This window comes from Rhinoraja longicauda, chromosome 2, assembly GCF_053455715.1.
Source record: "Rhinoraja longicauda isolate Sanriku21f chromosome 2, sRhiLon1.1, whole genome shotgun sequence".
NCBI lineage: Eukaryota > Metazoa > Chordata > Chondrichthyes > Rajiformes > Arhynchobatidae > Rhinoraja > Rhinoraja longicauda.
In genome coordinates this window covers 31895475-31913127 of record NC_135954.1, presented here as the reverse complement: position 1 = coordinate 31913127, position 17653 = coordinate 31895475, and the positions used below count along the sequence as shown (strand labels likewise).

The window sequence follows — 17653 nt, the reverse complement described above, 5'->3', positions numbered from 1 at the left end:
AGAGGCCCTTGTCTGTAATCCGCCTTCAATCAACCCACACTAATCAGTAGTGATCGTTGTAAAATTTAGCCTGGATCTACTTAACTAATCTAGATTGACGTGAGGTGAAACAGAGCAATAGAAGGGAAGAGAGTATACGGGAGCGAGAGTGAGTGAGCGGAGGGGAGATTGGAATCTATTTCCAGGTGATTCTGAATGCTTTGTTTCTCCTCAGAAAATTGTTGCTGTCAGGTTACTTGACTCCAGCCATGGGGGCCTGTTCACACCAGATGTACCATGTGACTCTGCAGCTATCAGAGAGCATTACTAAGTAAAAATTAGTCGGCACCAACTACCTTTGCACATGCATTATTAAATGGATAGAGAACAGGTTGCTGACATCACCATGAATAAGACTGAAGTTTGGCTTTGTTGTGGGACACAGCAATGAAAACAGAAGCGAATAGCAGCAGCCCTTCAAGGTCTTCCCAGTGGTAGTCTTTTCAGTATTTATTTATATCTTAATGCTTGCGTAAGCCACAGGCTCAAAGTCTTCATTAAGGCTTAGTGTGTGATTGGGCACAGCAGTGTCCATCTTAGCTCCGGCTCCACCCCTGGCAAGTCAAAGATACGTGATGTGTCTCATTCCCACTCTGCTTTTATGACAATTTCTGTGGGATAGAAGAATCGGCCTGTCTGTGGTGGACATAAAGGATTTATCATTGGGAACGGTCTGTGGAAAGATGTTTTAAATGGTACCTGGGGTACAGACGCAGCATTTTAACAACAATGGCAGAAGTGGACATGGCTGAATGTGTTGGCATTTCTTTTAACTACCGCTGTGCCTCCGTTAACCAGGCCAGGGAACTATATAGATTTGGGTGACTGCTACAACTGGTCATCTCCACCAAGCTTCCCATGCTGGTGGGACTGCTGTTGGTTTTCACAACCCTACATGTTGCCATGCTTAAAACACCCAAGGCCAAAAATGTCTCCTGGGTAAGTACTTCAAACGTTTAAACTTGTGACGAGAATGTGACTATTTTTACAGTTTCCAGAATGTTATTTGCTGTTATATTGCGTTGATGTTTACTTTCAGATTTTCTTACTGTATTGCAAAAAATGGATAATAACCACAGTCTGTTAGTTTATATTTATGGTTAATTATTTGGCAAAACTTTCTGCTTTAGTCATTTTTGAAACTACCATGCAGGTAAACTTCTGACAAAATATTTTTCCTGCTTATGAATGTACAATCAATGAAGACTTCAGTCACACAGTAACCGTATCAGTAGTAATGGTGCGACCTACCTCATTAATTGTAGATTTATTATTGTGTGAAATAAGAGATTATTTTCTGAAAGTTCTGAAATCTTTGGAAGATATGCATGGAATGCTGACCGGGAAACTGATTAGAACTTCAGCATATTTTGTTCCAGTTGTTTAATTAAAGGCTCATAGAATGCTATTATAATGAATACACCTTTCTCCTTATTAAGATAAAAGGAAATTGTGCTCTTGTTGGTGCCAAATGGATTGATGTTATTTGCGACAGAAATTTTAGGTGTGCTTATTGTAGAGAGATTGGTGAAAAGCAGCAGATGTGGATCACTCAGGCTCACGAGAATTGTTTCCCAAAACGTGAAAGTTGATCTCTTTGGGAGTATACCTGCTGAAGCTAAAATAAAACATACACACTGGGAAACAGATGGATAGATTGTAAATCAGAGAGGAGTTTAGATTACACAAGCTGCATATACACACTCAGCCCTTCCATTTTCATTGTATATACCTTAATGCTTTCGCATTCAGGAAATGAAACATCAGTCGGCTTTTGTGAATCTTTTGTTTTTATATGTACATACTTGCCATCTCAACCAAATCTAAGTGAAGCCGGTCTCTGCAATAGGGTATAAAGCAGGAAGAACAGATGCCAGCCCTAGTTAGAGATTAATTCTTCTAATATAAAGTGCTCCACAACCTAAATCCAAGTTGATTTGGTCATTCTTTGTGAGCCTCCTATTATGTGCTGCATGTAATAATTCTGTGATCCAGATGCTATTGGTGACGGGCACAATGTTAACTTATTGCATAAATCTTTAATTAAACAGGGTGACCTATTTTGCTTTTCAAATATTATCAGCTGTGGTACTGGAGATTCGCATGGAGTTAACACTGCATTTTTTTTTTTGCTTGGAGGTCAAATATCACCTATTGCATAAAATCTTCCTGGCTCTTGTGCTGGGGATATGGGGAGAAACACACATTGAAAGCAATTTGAAAGTTCGCCAGCCAAGATTAAAAACTGCTTACTAATCTAGATTACTGTTTGTAATATTTTAAAAAACCCTGAAAGATCAGCAGTCAAACTGTATGGCAAAGCATGTTTCCCTTTCCCCTGACTCAACCTGAAGAAGGGTCTCGACCCGAAACGGCTCCCCTTCCTTTTCTCCAAAGACGCTGTCTGACCCATTGAGTTACTCCAGCATTTTGTGCCTGTCTTCGGAAGCATGGCAATGTTTTGTGCGTACATCAAAAATGTAGAATTCTGTGGTTATTTTTGACAATGAATGTGTTGAAAATGGTTTTAATACATCCCTGTGAAATTCTCTTCTTTAAATGTCCTTGAAGAAAGATTGCGAAGGTTTGTGAAATGTTGTTTTGCATCACTTGCTTTAGTGACACATCATCGGTGGGAATGGTAATTAAAACCTCTACCTACTCATAGTGCAAATTAAGAAGTGCAAAGAACATCGTAAATAATGTACAACAGCTCAAATGTCATTGTAAATGGAGGATGAGCATTTTTGGTAACTAAATGTAGAAACGAGTAACATCAGTGTCCTTGGAGGGCAGCATAATTGCAAAGATCTGGGCCATGTATGAGTGGGCATAGGTTTTTATTTTCATTTCCCACCCGTGTGCTATTTTCTATCTGAGCTACCTGCCACAGAGAGGCCAGTGAAAATGGCAGATGCTTTACAAGAGGGCTGGGGTCATTAGAGTGAGTCACACTGGGTGGCTTTCATACCGGTACTTCATAGTAATACAAGTGAAAGACTGATAACTGACCATCTGCTTGCCCATTGACAAACGATGTTGTACATGGCAAAGGAGATACAGAAGGTGCAGATAGAGAGGATGCAGCTGAGAAGATGAACCTTGAAGAACAAAGTTGAATTTTACATTGGTTTAATTACTGCAAGGTGATCAAAACACCAAGATACCCATCACAAATGGCATCAATGTAAGGTGGAATGGGGCTAATTTTCCATGAGAATTTCAATTGGATTTGAGGTCGGTAATTGTGGTTGACAGACATGAAATATAACAAAACAGTACTATTGTTTAAGTGAGCCTCATTCATCAGTGAAGCAAGTTTTTTTACACAGAGTTGTGAGTGGCTGGAATAGGTTGCCAAGGGTGCAGGTGGGAGCAGATACGATAATTGCATTCAAGAGACTTTTGGATAGGCACGTGGATATGCAGGGAATGGAGGGATAAACAACATTGACCATATGTACATCATGAGAAAAGGCCCTTTGGCCCACAATGTCTGTGCCGGACACAATGTCAAGACCAAATCTTATCTGCCTTCATGGAATCCCTCCATTTCCCAACATATCCATATGCCCATTCACAAGACTCTTAAATGCCAATATAGTATTCCACCAACACCTCCCCCCCCCACCCCCCCACCAACCCCCCCCCCCCCCCCCCCCAAGCAGCACATTCACAACATAGAAACATAGAAAATAGGTTCAGGAGTAGGCCATTCGGCCCCTCGAGTCAGCATCATCATCCAATATGATCATGGCTGATCATCCAAAATCAGTACCCCATTCCGGCTTTTTCCCCATATCCCTTGATTCCCTTAGCCTTAAGAGCTAAATCTAACTCTCTCGTGAAAACGTCCAGTGAATTGGCCTCCACTGCCTTCTATCGCCGAGCATTCCACAGATTCACAACTCTCTGAGTGAAAAAGTTTTTCCTCATCTCGGTCATAAATGGCCTACACCTTATTCATAAACTGACCCCTGGTTCTAGACTCCCCAACATTGGGAACATTTCTCTTGCATCTACCCTGACCAATCGTCTAAGAATTTTATATAATCTTATGTACTTATTACTTATTCTGATCTTATGATCCTCCCCTCCAAGACCACCTTCCATGAATCCAACTCCACCCCCAGGACGGAGCCAGCCTTCCTAATGAGTAACACAATTTTACCTCAGATTGTTTAACTAATGGCTTCATTTTTATAATGTATAGAATGTAGGAAAGTAAGTGCATGTTAAAGAGGAGGTGCAACACAGTGGCACAGCTTACAGAGCCATTGTGTCCCAGTGCGGACTGTGATCCATTCTTGCTGCATGTGTAGTGGACTGACTCCATGAAACCCTTTTAGAAGCTGTCAGCAATATCTTTTTGTTCAGAGCCTTTATCTCAAATCAAGTCTTCTGCACCTATTCTTCCAGTATTTCAAGCAGACAATGCAGGCAGGATACTACAACAGGGAATGGAAAGCAGGAAATCTTGTGTGGATTTCCTGAGGTGTCTAATCTTTATTGGCTCTGAATGTAGAACAGGTAAAGGATGTGGAGCTTTTGTTGCTCTGCGGCAGCTCGCCCCACTATGCCTGGATTATTATGCAACATGTTTATGCTTCTAACTTTTGTAGATGTCATAGAAAACTAGGAAATGGTAATTGTGTGTGTCTATCCTCACTAAGATAATTGAGATGCCTCTGCAAGGCCACCAGCATAAGCAAAGACGAGTCTTATCCCGATCACTCCCTCTTCTGCCCTCTCCCATCAGGCAAGATGTACAGAAGTGTGAAAACACACACCTCCAGATTCAGGGATAGTTTCTTCCCAGCTGTAATCAGGCAACTGAACCATCCTATCACCAACTAGAGAGCGGTCCTAAACTACCATCTACCTCATTGGAGACACTTGGACTATCTTTAATCGGACTTTACTAGACTTTATCTTGCACTAAACTTTATTCCTTTCATCATTTATCTGTATACTGTGGATGACCCAATTGTAATCTCGTATAGTCTTTCCACTGACTGGTTAGCAATCAACAAAAAGCTTTTTACTGTACCTCGGTACACATGACAACAAACTAAACTAAACTAATCCAACACATGAGATAAATTATTCTGCTACTGTAAGGGAATACTTGTTTTTGTGCATCATTTGAAAAAAAACCTGATTGCGTCATGTGCAGTGGACTTACTCTAAGAAACTCTTATACAATCCTTGACATCTAATTCAGGAAATGTTCAAAGGTAGACATTTTAACCTGGTTATTCTTCCTCATCTGCAAGAGCTGCCAGAAGATGTCTATATAGGGAGGGATTTAATGCCTCAATTGAGCAGGAGGCAAGGAAAACTGGCCGAAGGGCCTGATTCAAATGGTGTATCTCTAAATTAAACTCAAATTTCCTGACTGGACATGATAAATGTAATGTGTAGGAAGGAACTACAGATGCTGGTTTAAACCGAAGATAGACACAAAATGCTGGAGTAACTCAGCAGGACAGGCAGCATCTCTGGAGTGAAGGAATGACTGACGTTTCGTGTCGAGACCCTTCTTCAGACTAGAAGTCAAAGGTAAGGGAAATGAGAGATATAGACGACGATGTAGAGAGATATAGAACAAATAAAGATATGATAAAAGGAAACAGGTCATTGTTAGCTGTAGCTCGGTGAGAACGAAAAGCTGGTGCGTCTTGGGTGGGGGAGGGATGGAGAGAAAGGGAATGCAGGGGTTACGAAGTTAGAGAAATCAAAAGTAATACCCCAACTATACAGGTTATAGTTGTAAGCTGCCCAAGTGAAATATGAGACGCTGTTCCTCCAATTTGCGTTTTGCCTCACTCTAACAATGAAGGAGGCCTAGGACAGAAAGGTCTGTGTGGGAATGGAAAGGAGAATTAAAGTGTTTAGCAACCGGATGATCAGGTGGACTGAGCAAAGGTGTTCAGAAAAATGATCATGCTTGGTCTCGTCAACGGGTCCAGTAGATGAGGTTGGAGGATGTGCAAGTGAACCTCTGCCTAACCTGAAAGGACTGCCGGGGTCCCTGGACAGAGTCAAGGGAGGAGGTATAGGGACAGGTATTACATCCCCACCGGTTGCAGGAGAAGGTACCTGAGGAGGGGGTGCTTTGGGTGGGAAGTGATGAGTTAACCAGGGAGTTGCGGAGGGAACGATCTCTGTGGAAGGTGGAAAGGGGTGGAGATGGGAAGTTCGTAGGTTATTGGAGCAGAATTAGGCCATCCGGCCCATCGTCTACTCCGCCGTTCAATCATGGCTGATCTATCTTTCATTCTCAAGCCCATCTTTCTGCCTTCTACCCATAATCCCTGACTGATCAAGAATCTGTCAATATGCATCTTAAAATACCCAATGACTTGGCCTCCACAGCTGTCTGTGGTAATGAATTCCACAGATTCACCAGCCTCTGACTAACAAAATCCCTCCTCATCTCCTTTCTAAGGGTATGTCCTTTTTATTATTGAGGCTATGGTCTCTGGTCCTAGACTCTGTCATTAGTGGAAACATTCACTCGATCCAGGCCTTTCACTATTTGGTAAGTTTCAATAAGGTCACCCCTCATCCTTCTAAACTCCAGTGTGTACAGGCCCAGTGCCATCAAACACTCATCATATGTTAACCTAATCATTCCTGGGATCATTCTCATAAACCTCCTCTGGATCCTATCCAATGCCAGCACATCCTTCCTCAGATATGAGGCCCAAAACTGCTCACAATACTTCAAATGCGGTCTGACCAGTGCCTTATAAAGCCTCAGTATTACAACCCTGTTTTTATATTCTAGTCCTCTTGAAACTTTTGCAACTTTTGAAGGTCTCTTGATGTCAACCTTCTGTCCAAAGTCAAACTAGTCATCAATAATAAGGTTCTTGCTGCTGAAGATGTCATCACATGAGTGTCAAGTGAAATGAGTGTGAGTTTGTAGCAATAGATGCCAAGCAAAGATGACACAAAACTTACTGCAAAGACTTTGCCAGTTAGGCAGTGTGCTCTGGATTAGTTGTCTGTCAAAAACCACGAATAAACAAAAATCAGAATACAACACTTTAAAGAAATTCAACCATACTCAAGTATCTTATCTACTGCCTTGGTGCTCTACAATCATTCCGCTGCATTCATATGAATGGAGTTTCTGTACCTATTTCGGTTCTGATCTAATGCAAGGTTAGAGATTTATTTTTCCAGCGCTAATGCAGAAAAATTGTCATAGTTTCAGCTCTGAGAACATCCTCAAATCTTTTTATCAGTGCATCAGGCAACTTCATGCCGGAATGGAGCTCAGAATAGAATATTAGTTTTGATTGTCTGAAGAAGGGTCTCAACTCAACGTCACCCACTCCTTCTCTCCAGAGATGCTGCCTGTCCCGCTGAGTTACTCCAGCATTTTGTGTCTATCATTCGTTTTGAGAGTCTGCTGGTGGGATTGCAAATGCCCAGTTTGATGGAGGTGAGTATAACTGGGCTTCAGTGTGGAGGATGGCCTGAGAGCAGATCTTGAACTGATCCTATCAATGGATGTTCATTATGGTTTTGATTTCCTATCAGTGGTTTTGGAGTATTTTACAGAGACGACCTTGGTGCAGCACCTCTGGTGTTTTGCAATTCCTGGTGTATGAAGCACTTGTTCCAGAAGCATACCTGAGGGCTTGAAGAACTAATGCTCAAAGTATCAAAAATGTTTGTTAGATTAGAGGAGGCACAATGGCGTCACGGTAGAGTTGCTGCTTTACAGCGCCGGAGATCTGGGTTCGATCCTGACTACAGGTGCTGTCTGCATGGGGTTTTCACGATCTCCCTTACCATTTGGGTTTCCTCTAGGTCCTCCGATTTCCTCCCTCATTTCAAAGATGTGCAAGTTTGTAGACTTCTGGATATTTCCCCTGGTGTGTACAATAAAACTAATGTAGGGGTGATCGCTAGTCAGCATGGACATGTTGGGCCGAGAGGCCCATTTCCACTCTGTATCTCCAACCTAAACTCTCTAAACTAAGGTCTTGATTATCAAACACACTTAGCCAGAGTTTAAGCCGACACACTGAAAAATGTTAGTGGACCTCATTATTGATAAGAGGAGAAACGGTAACGTAGAAATGAGAAGTGGTCCACATTCTTCATAATGTCATTATGGATCTTTAGTTTCAGAGAGCAAATTTGTACACAACATTGGTATATGAACTTTGTTTTGTGGATGTTAACTGTAGGCACATTCCTTTGTTTTGACCTCAGCCTCCAAATGTGTGTTTGCGCAAGCATCGTGTGTATGGTTTAGATAGAGTGAGTTATCTCGAGGTGCAGGTAATATTAGCTGAATAGTTTCCTCTTGCCCTGTAGATTAGTTTGACAGTAGAGGGAAGTGACGGTAGAGGGAAGCTCGTTGGAGGTGAGGTGCAGGGATGCGGTGAGAAAGATTGCGCAAGATGTTGGGACAATGAAGTAATGTTGTTTGTCACCAGCCTGCAATTTGATTAAGGTTGTTGGTTAAGCTTATACCTTACACGCTGTCATGTGAGATGGAGATGTATTTCTGTAAACAGCTAATATGAAAAGGGGTAATCGAAATCTCTCAAAGTCTTTTGTGAGGTGAAAAAGAGTTATGTATTGTAGTTGCTCCCCTCCCCTACTTAATACTTGATCGGCGCAGAGGAAAATCGTTGAAGAAAATGCAAACTTTGAATATCGTTTTCCAGTTTTTGATTGGGCAAGTGATAATCATCCTAAGAGAGTGGAATAGGGTAAATGGAGCCGAAGGAGACCATTGAAGAACATCTGGTAGCTATTAGGCTTGGATATTTGCTATGGCTAGATTTGACATTCCTCCATCTAAAATTGGCCAGCTCCAATTGTTAAGGAGCTTTTGGGTTTATTGTGGATCAAAATGGCCACTTAAAAAATATTCTTTGATGTCCTGCCATGTGATTATATTATTCGATCCAAGTGTGAAAGTATGAAATACCAAAGGACATAAGATCAGAGGGGAAAGTTTAAAGGAGATGCACAGGACAGGTTTTTTTTACACCGAGCATGGTGAGCACCTGGAACACACTGGTGACTGAGGCCGATATGATAGTGACTTTTGAGACTTTTGGATAGGCATATGCATCTGTAGGGTGTAGAATAATATAGATTACCCCTAGGCTGATAAGAATTGGTCTTGGAATTATGTTCGGCACAGACAGTGTGCTGGATTGTTCTACATGTGGTGCCGGAAAAAAAAGATACAGTGAAATGATATTAAAATGGTATGATTTTCTCATCCTTCAGTGCATTTCTATCAGCACTGGCTATAATTTCTATCATTATCTGTGCCTCCATTCTTTTCTCAGAAAAAAAATAAAGAGTTACATTTGTAAATATGATATCACTATCAGATACCATATTATCTCCAGACTCCCCCGCACACTTGGCCCGTTCCAGTTTGCTTATCGGCCAAACCGCTCCACAGAGGACGCCATATCCTCTGCACTCCACCTGTGCCTGGCACATCTGGCGGAGAAGAACACACATGTGCGAATGCTGTTCGTGGACTTCAGTTCAGCATTCAACATGATCATCCCTCAGCACTTGGTAAGCAAATTGGGTCCATTGGGCCTTAGCACCCCCTTGTGTAACTGGCTACTGGACTTCCGCACTGACAGACCCCAGTCAGTGAGGGTTGGAAACAACATCTCCAACATCATCTCTCTGAGCACTGGTTCCCCTCAGGGCTGTGTCCTGAGTCCGCTGCTGTTTACCCTGATGACCCACGACTGATGTGCCAGATTCAGTACAAACCACATCATGAAGTACGCGGATGTCACAACAGTGGTGGGCCTTATCCGGGACGAAAATGAACTGGCTCACAGGGAGGAGGTGAAACAACTGGTAGACTGGTGCAACACGAGTAATCTGATCCTGGATGTCGCAAAAACAAAGGAGATCATCATTGACTTCAGGAGAAACTGGCGCAGTCACACACCACTCCACGTCAGTGACACCGCTGTGGAGGTAGTCAGTAGCACTAGGTTCCTGGGGGGTGCAGATCACAGACAGTCCGACCTGGTCCCTAAACACTGCATCTCTAGTCAAGAGAGCCCAGCAGCGTTTGCACTTTCTGAGCCAGATGAGAAGAGCACACCTCCCCCCATCCCATCCTCACCACTTTCTACAGAGGCACCATAGAGAGCATACTGACCAGCAGCATCTCTGTCTGGTTTGGGGACTGCAAAGCCTCAGACTGGAAGTCCGTGCAGAGAATGGTGAGGATGGCTGAGAAAATCATCGGGACTTCACTTTCTTCTATCCAGGACATTGCACACAAACGCTGCTTCACCAAGGCCAACAACATTATTAAAGACCCCACCCATCTCCATCATGGATTGTTCACCCTCCTGCCCTTTGGTAAAAGGTACTGCAGCAAACGGAGCAGAACAGCCAGGTTCTGCAATAGCCTCTTCCCCCGAGCCATCAGACTCTTGAATTCCCAATAGTCCGCCGCCATTATTTTTATGTGCGAGTTACTTATTTATTTTATTTTATCTATTTTTATTATTCGGTGTTACATTGTGAGCCAGATGCAACGGAATTTCATTCAAATATGCATGTGTCTGGTGTATAGTTTTTTGAATGGCAATAAAGTCTATTAAATAAAAATAAAATAAGATAGATAAAATCAGGATTTATGAACAATGTGATAGAAGTAGGTTATGGGTAACAAAATATGTATACCAAATAAGTTCCATAGTATCCATTCTTTAATTGTTAAGGAGAAACAAGAGACTACAGACGCTGGAATCTTAAAAAATATATTATTTTTATTGCTTTTTCAAATAGCATACAAAAACATTTAACATAGCAAGGCACATCAACAGCAAGGTCACTTTTAGGAACCTAAAGGCACTTTAAATATAAAGGAAGTAAGGCACGTTTCTGCTATAGTACATGTTTATATATATATATATATATATATATATACTGCTCCCACCTTTAATAACCTAACCAGACAATAATCACAATGAAAATAAAGACAGTCAGCAGTTCACTACAAGGCCTCAGTAAAATCTTTCCCCTCCAGAAATTTCATAAACGAGCCCCAAATCTTTTCAAAAGTGTCGTATTTCTCCTTAACTATATATATAAGTTTCTCCAAAGCAAGACACTGCAGTAATCTATCAACCCAACTTTGCCTGTTTGGTCTATAAACTGACAAAGCAATTTTATGTTTAGCTTCAAGCAGACAAAATATAACCATCTTCTTATCTGTATTGTTAAGTTTACAGCTTGCTGGAAAACACCCGAAAATACAAAGTTTAGGACAGAGAGGAAGCTTCTCTTTTGTGGCAATAGATAAAGTTGTTATTATCTCCTTCCAGTACTCTTGGATGGTGGGGCATTCCCAAAGGCAATGAAACAAGCTACTCTCATGTACACCACATTTGATACACAGATCAGGTATATTAGGGTTAATGCGCTGCAGTAAAGCAGGAATAATATATAGTCTCATTATCCATTTGTACTGGAGTAATTTGAACCGCGTATTTATTGTTTGGACTTGAGATTGTAAACATATATCCTGCCATTCTTCTACAGTAATTTCTTCATCAAGATCTGAACACCACGCAAGCCTTTTATCTTCTGAAGATTCCTTTGCTGTAGCTATAATAATTTGGTAAAATCGTGAGTTTTGGCCACCTGCCTCATGATGGTTTGAAGCCGCCTTTTCTAAAGAGTTTTGAGTTTGCAGACCTAGTGAGATTTGCGTCTTTGTTATGAAGTTTCTAATCTGGAGATACTTAAAAAAATGTTTTGAGTCAAGTCTGAATTTTTGTTTTACTTCATTGAAACTTAAAAGAATATCATTATTATATAAATCTGAGATTTTACTGATACCCTTGTCCGCCCATATCTTAAAACCCAAGTCATTAGTGCCTGGCGTAAAGTTTCTATTTCCCCAGATTGGTGAAAATTGGGATAGAGGAGGATTTTCCCCCAATAACTTAACACTTCATGCCACACTATCAGGGATTTAAAGTGTATTTTTTCAGTGTGGATATATTTGCTGAATATAGATAAAGATTTAAAGGAATTTTAGAAGTTGTGGCCTCCTCCATCCTTATCCAATGCAGGGGTGACTCAAGCACAAACTAAAAAGAGGCTGCCCCCAGCTGGGCCGCCCAATAGTATCCCTGGAGGTTAGGGAGTTTTAACCCACCTCTGTCATGCGGTAAGTACAACAGGGTTAAGCGAAGCCTTGAACGTCTACTGTTCCAAATATAGCTACGAAAAAGGTTTTTCATTCTAGTAAAAAAATTAAAAGGGGGAGCCAGCAGGATGGTCTGAAAGAGGTAAAGGAACTTGGGAAGGATATTCATGTTGAGAACATTAATATGTCCAATCATGGATAATGGTAAGGATTTCCATCTGTTAATAGATTCCACCACTGAGTCAACCACCAGATTATAGTTAGTGGGCACAATGGATTCTGTTGTTGGAGTGAGTTTTACTCCAAGATATGTAAAACGTTCCAAAACATTTCTGAAAGGAGTATGTAGCGGTGGGGTTAGTCTTTCAGAACTTTTAAGAAATAGGATCGTAGATTTAGATGTATTAACTTTATAACCTGAAAAACTTCCATATGTTTCAATTAAATCTAGTAAATTGGGTATAGATTGTTTCAGATCCGTTAAAAAAAGTACAATGTCATCCGCGTACATTCCTATTTTATTCTCAATATCATTAATTTTAATACCAGATATCCCGCTGTGGCTTCTAATTCCAATAGCTAAAGGCTCAATGGCCAGAACAAAAAGTAGAGGTGATGGGGCACCCTTGCCATGTGCCTCTGAAGAGAGAAAACTGTTCTGATACCATATAATTGGTCATTACTGAAGCCCTTGAATCATAATATAAGATTTTGATCCAATTGAGGAAGTAACTGCCAATTCCAAAACGATTAACCACTTCAAATAGGTATTCATGTTCGACCCTATCAAAGGCTTTTTCAGCATCAAGTCCTACCACAGCCGCATCTGAGGCCTCTTTCTTTGCATGTATAATATTCAACACTCAACGTATATTATGGAAGCCCTGTCTTCCTTTAATAAAACCATTTTGATCTAGAGCAACAATAGATGGCAGGTGTTTCTCAAGCCTCCGTGCAAGAACTTTTGCTGTTATTTTCACATCAAAGAGTGATGTTAATCAAAGAGATAGGGCGAAAGGATTGACACTTTGTGGAGGGCTTTCCTGGATTTAATATTAAAGTTATAAGTGCATTCTGTAGTGAAGGTGGCAGCTCACCCTTTCCAACCGATTCTTCAAACATGTCTAATAATGGGATGAGTAGCTTGTCCTTAAACGTTTTATAAATATCAATAGGTATACCGTCTGGCCCTGATGCCTTTCCTCCTTTCATACTGACAATGGCCTCCGACAATTCTGATAATACAACTGGAGAATTAAGCTCATCTTTAGCTCCTTCTTCTAGAACAGGTATCTCTAACTGGTGTAGGAAGTTGTGGTGGGTCTGTGAGATGGCTGGACCATCTGATGTATAGAGTTTTGAGTAGTATGATTGAAAAATATTGTTGATTTCTTGTGGATTTATTATTGTTGTCCCTTCCTCAGATTAAATTTCCAAAATTGATCTTTCATTTTGCAATGATTTTATACGCCAGGCCAATAGCTCCCCTGCCTTCTCTCCTTGATCATAAAATGTCTGTTTCAGTTTCATTAGGCTGGATGCTGCTTTATTTGTGGACAATTCGTTGTACTGTGCTCTGAGAATTGCCAATTTCTGTCTGGTCTCTTTTATATCGTAAAGATTAATTTCTATCTCAAGTTCTTTAATATCTTTTTCTAACTCTATCAATTTCAGATGTTTATTTGAACTGTTACTTGAATAACTGATCATTTGCCCTTGAATATAGGCTTTAAATGCCTCCCATCTAGTTGATGCTAAAGTTTGAGTTGTATTCAGTTGGAAATAAGTATCAATATTTTTTCCAACAAATTCGAGGAATTTTTTATCATGTAACCACCGTGGGTTTAATCGCCACACAGCAAGGCCTCTACTAGCTGTCCTAGCGGTATAATTAACTAGTAGTAAAGCATGATCTGAAATGACAATACTTTTATACACTGAATCGTTCACACAGGTTATCATTGGTTTAGAAATGAGGAAATAATCTATGTGTGAATAGGAATTGTGAGTAGCAGAGTGACATGAATATTCCCGCCTTGAAGGATTTTTATATCTCCAAATATCACAAAGGTTCAACTCACACATAAACTGTTGTATTATTTTCTGACACTGCATATGAGAAGTATCCACGCCTGAGGATTTATCCAATTTTGGATTAAGAGTACAGTTAAAGTCTCCTGTTATACAGATTAAACCATGTAATGTTGATAAAGTAAAAAACAGATTATTATAAAAAATTGAATCGTCGCTATTAGGGCCATATACACTTACTAAATTTATTTCTTGATTTAGTAATGAGCCCTGAATGATTACAAATCTGCCTGCTGGATCCTGCATGGTTTTATGAATCCGTAGTGGAACAGATTTGTGCACAAGTATTGCAACTCCTCTTCCGTAAGAGGAGTATGAAGCAGATATGACTTGACCTGGCCATCTCCTTCTTAAAGGGATGAATTCACCAGAAAGTAAATGAGTTTCTTGAATGAAAGCTAGCTTTGTTTGTAGCTGCTTCAGCCTAGACATTACTTGCTTTAATTTCACTATCTTCCTAAGATCTCTAACGTTCCATGAAATCATATTTATTTTAGTATCACCACTATAATCAGTAAACTACTTTATTTGCAGCCGTCCTTTTAACCGTGCCTTGTGGTAATATAAAGAGTGTGCCTTTAAAACAAAAGAACAAACAGAACAAGTAATAACAAAACAAAAACATCTCCCCAAATGTGACATTGAAAAGTCCCTGTGCAGCTGAACGCGCACATTCCTCCCTCCCACCCATTCTGCAGGACCTCGATCCGACTGTAGTCTGATCCTCCAAGAGGAGCAGTTTAACAACTGACACTCTGAAAACAAAAAGAAATATAATCGGACTTGTTCCGACGAATTGTATATTAATATGGAAGAAAAAATGAATGTATCAAAGACCTTAATACACTCGACTAGTTATCCGTTGGTTTACATTAGTCTCTGAATAAAGTTGTGTAAAGCTCACGAAACATGTATTAATAACCGTGACCCTCTGTCGATACTTAAGTTATAACAGACTCGTTGTTGAATTCTTTTGGTAGTTATTCCTACCATTACATATTAATTTGCCACAACAACCAAAGGTTCCGCTGCTTGCCGCTCTTCAGCTGACCGATGACCCGGGCCGTGTGTCATGATGGCTGGGGCGCTCCTTCTGTATCTTTCGGATGAAATCCTCAACCAGAGCTGGGGAACTGAAGTAGTGCCAGCAGCCGATGTGTAGAATCCGCATTTTCGCCGGAAACAAAAGTCCAAACTCCATGTGCAAATGGCACAGTTCTTGTTTCACTCCGTCAAAAAGTTTCCGCTGTCTTTGAACTTCAGCCGATGAATCCGGGAAGAACATAACGCGGCTGTCTCCTAAAGTGACTGCATTTTTCAGGCGTGCTGCTTTCATCACTCGGTCTCTGTCTCGGCACATCAGGAATTTCACGAGGAGAATCCGTGGCCGTGTCCCACCGGACCCATCCTGGATCTGGGGCATCTTGCCTATCCTGTAGGCTTGCTCGATGGCCACTTGTGGTCCTACATCCATATTGAGAGCCTTAGGCAGCCACTCCATTAAGAATGTAAGTGCATCTCCTTTCTCCAACCCCTCGGGTAATCCAACCAGTTTCAGGTTTGAGCGGCGTTGGCGGTTCTCCATCTCTTCCACCTTTAAGGTTAGCTTCTGGACTTTCTTCCGTGTGGCACCGGCTTCCAATGCTAGCGATGTAATCTGGTCCTCCGCCGTGTTGATGTGGGTCTCTGCCATTGTGAGTCTTTCAGAGAAAGCTCCTATAGCTTCTTTAATCACTCTGTTAGAGGAAACTACTTCTTGTAACTGTGTGGAAAAGTCATTTCTCAGCGCTTGTATGGCTGACAAAATCAGACTCTCGTCATGGCTAGTCTCTTCTTGAGCTAGCATTTCTTTAGGGGCCATTGGGTCCTCCATGTGTCCATCCTGTAGCATTTCAGCATCTGTCTTTTTATGGTCTTTAGCTCGGCTTTTCGCTCGATTTTTCGACATCATAAGGAATATGAATATCTTAATAAATGTTTAGGCCATAAATAGTTTAGTCTATACGTTGGAATATAAAAAAATATTTTGAATTCGCCGGGAGCCTTGGCCCACACGACTGATCAGTTGAACGTCATAACCGGAGGGACGCTGGAATCTTGAGCAAAAAGCAAACTGCTGGGTGAACTCAGCAGATCAAACAGCATCTTTAGAGTCTGAAGAAGGGTCTCAACTCAAATGTTGGGGGAGTCTAGAACCAGGGGCCACAGTCTTAGAATAAAGGGGAGGCCATTTAAAACTGAGGTGTAAAGGAACTTTTTCACCCAGAGTGTTGTGAATTTGTGGAATTCTCTGCCACAGAGGGTAGTGGAGGCCAAATCACTGGATGAATTTAAGAGAGAGTTAGATGGGGCTCTGGGGGTTAGTGGAATCAAGGGATATGGGGAGAAATTGGGCACAGGTTACTGATTGTGGATGATCAGCCATGATCACAATGAATGGTGGTGCTAGCTCGAAGGGCCGAATGACCTCCTCCTGCACCTATATTCTATGTTTCTATGTAACTCGAAACATAGTCTATCCATTTCCCTCCAGATGCAGACCAGAGCTCCTCCAGCAAGTGGTTAAAGATATGTCCTAAAATAAGGTTGCGGAAACATCTTACCTAATTTGCACCTGCTATTGAATTTACGTCAGAAATCAGGTTATGTTATAAATGATGAGAGACTGAAGAGCATTGGTGTTCAGAAGGACCTGTGTGTCATTGTACATGAATCACTGAATGTGAACTTGCAGGTAGAATTAGAAAATGAGAACACAGACAGACAAATGCTATATTACAGAAATATAAAATGCAAACGTTCAATCAAATACATACAGAGGCCTAGTGAAGGAGCACCTGATATATTGTGTAAAGACTGTTCTTTCTGTCTGGGATACAAGTAAAAAAATTAAATTCAACCATGCATCATGTCCGATGAGAATATTATGCATTCCTTAGATACTTACTTTGGTTAAATTTGTTCTGAATTTGTGAGTCATGCAATGAATCGTTTGTGAGGCAACGTTTTGTATAATTGAATCATTGAAAGATACAGCATGGCAACAGTCCCTTCGGCCCACTGAGTCTATGTTGACCAGTCATCGTCCATTAGCACTAGTTCTATGTTATCCCACTTTCTTATCTGTTAGCTTATTAACCAGCGTGTCTTTGGAATTTTGGAGGAAACAGGCCCATGCAGAGGAAACTCATGCAGTCACAGGGAGAACATGCAAACTACACCCAGACAGCTCCTGAAGGTCAGGATCAAACCCGTGTCCCTGGCGCTGTGAGGCAGCAACTCTACCAGCTGCGCCTCTGTGCTGCATATCTAAATTCATGATGGTTGCCTATACAT

At 41.1% G+C, this 17653-nt stretch overlaps 1 protein-coding gene across 4 annotated transcripts in view; it reads left to right on the top strand.

Annotated features, from left to right (window-relative positions):
- The window catches only part of LOC144603251 (voltage-dependent L-type calcium channel subunit beta-2-like), a 302297-nt gene that overhangs the window by 120677 nt on the left and 163967 nt on the right, over positions 1–17653 (top strand). Inside the window, exon 2 of one of the 4 annotated variants that reach the window (XM_078416439.1) lies at positions 215–978. The exons of the other annotated variants lie outside the window; for them this stretch is intronic. Within the exon in view, the coding sequence (XP_078272565.1) occupies positions 898–978 (81 nt within the window). The 5' untranslated portion in view covers positions 215–897. The remainder of the gene's footprint in view (positions 1–214; positions 979–17653) is intronic. 4 annotated transcript variants of the gene reach the window in all.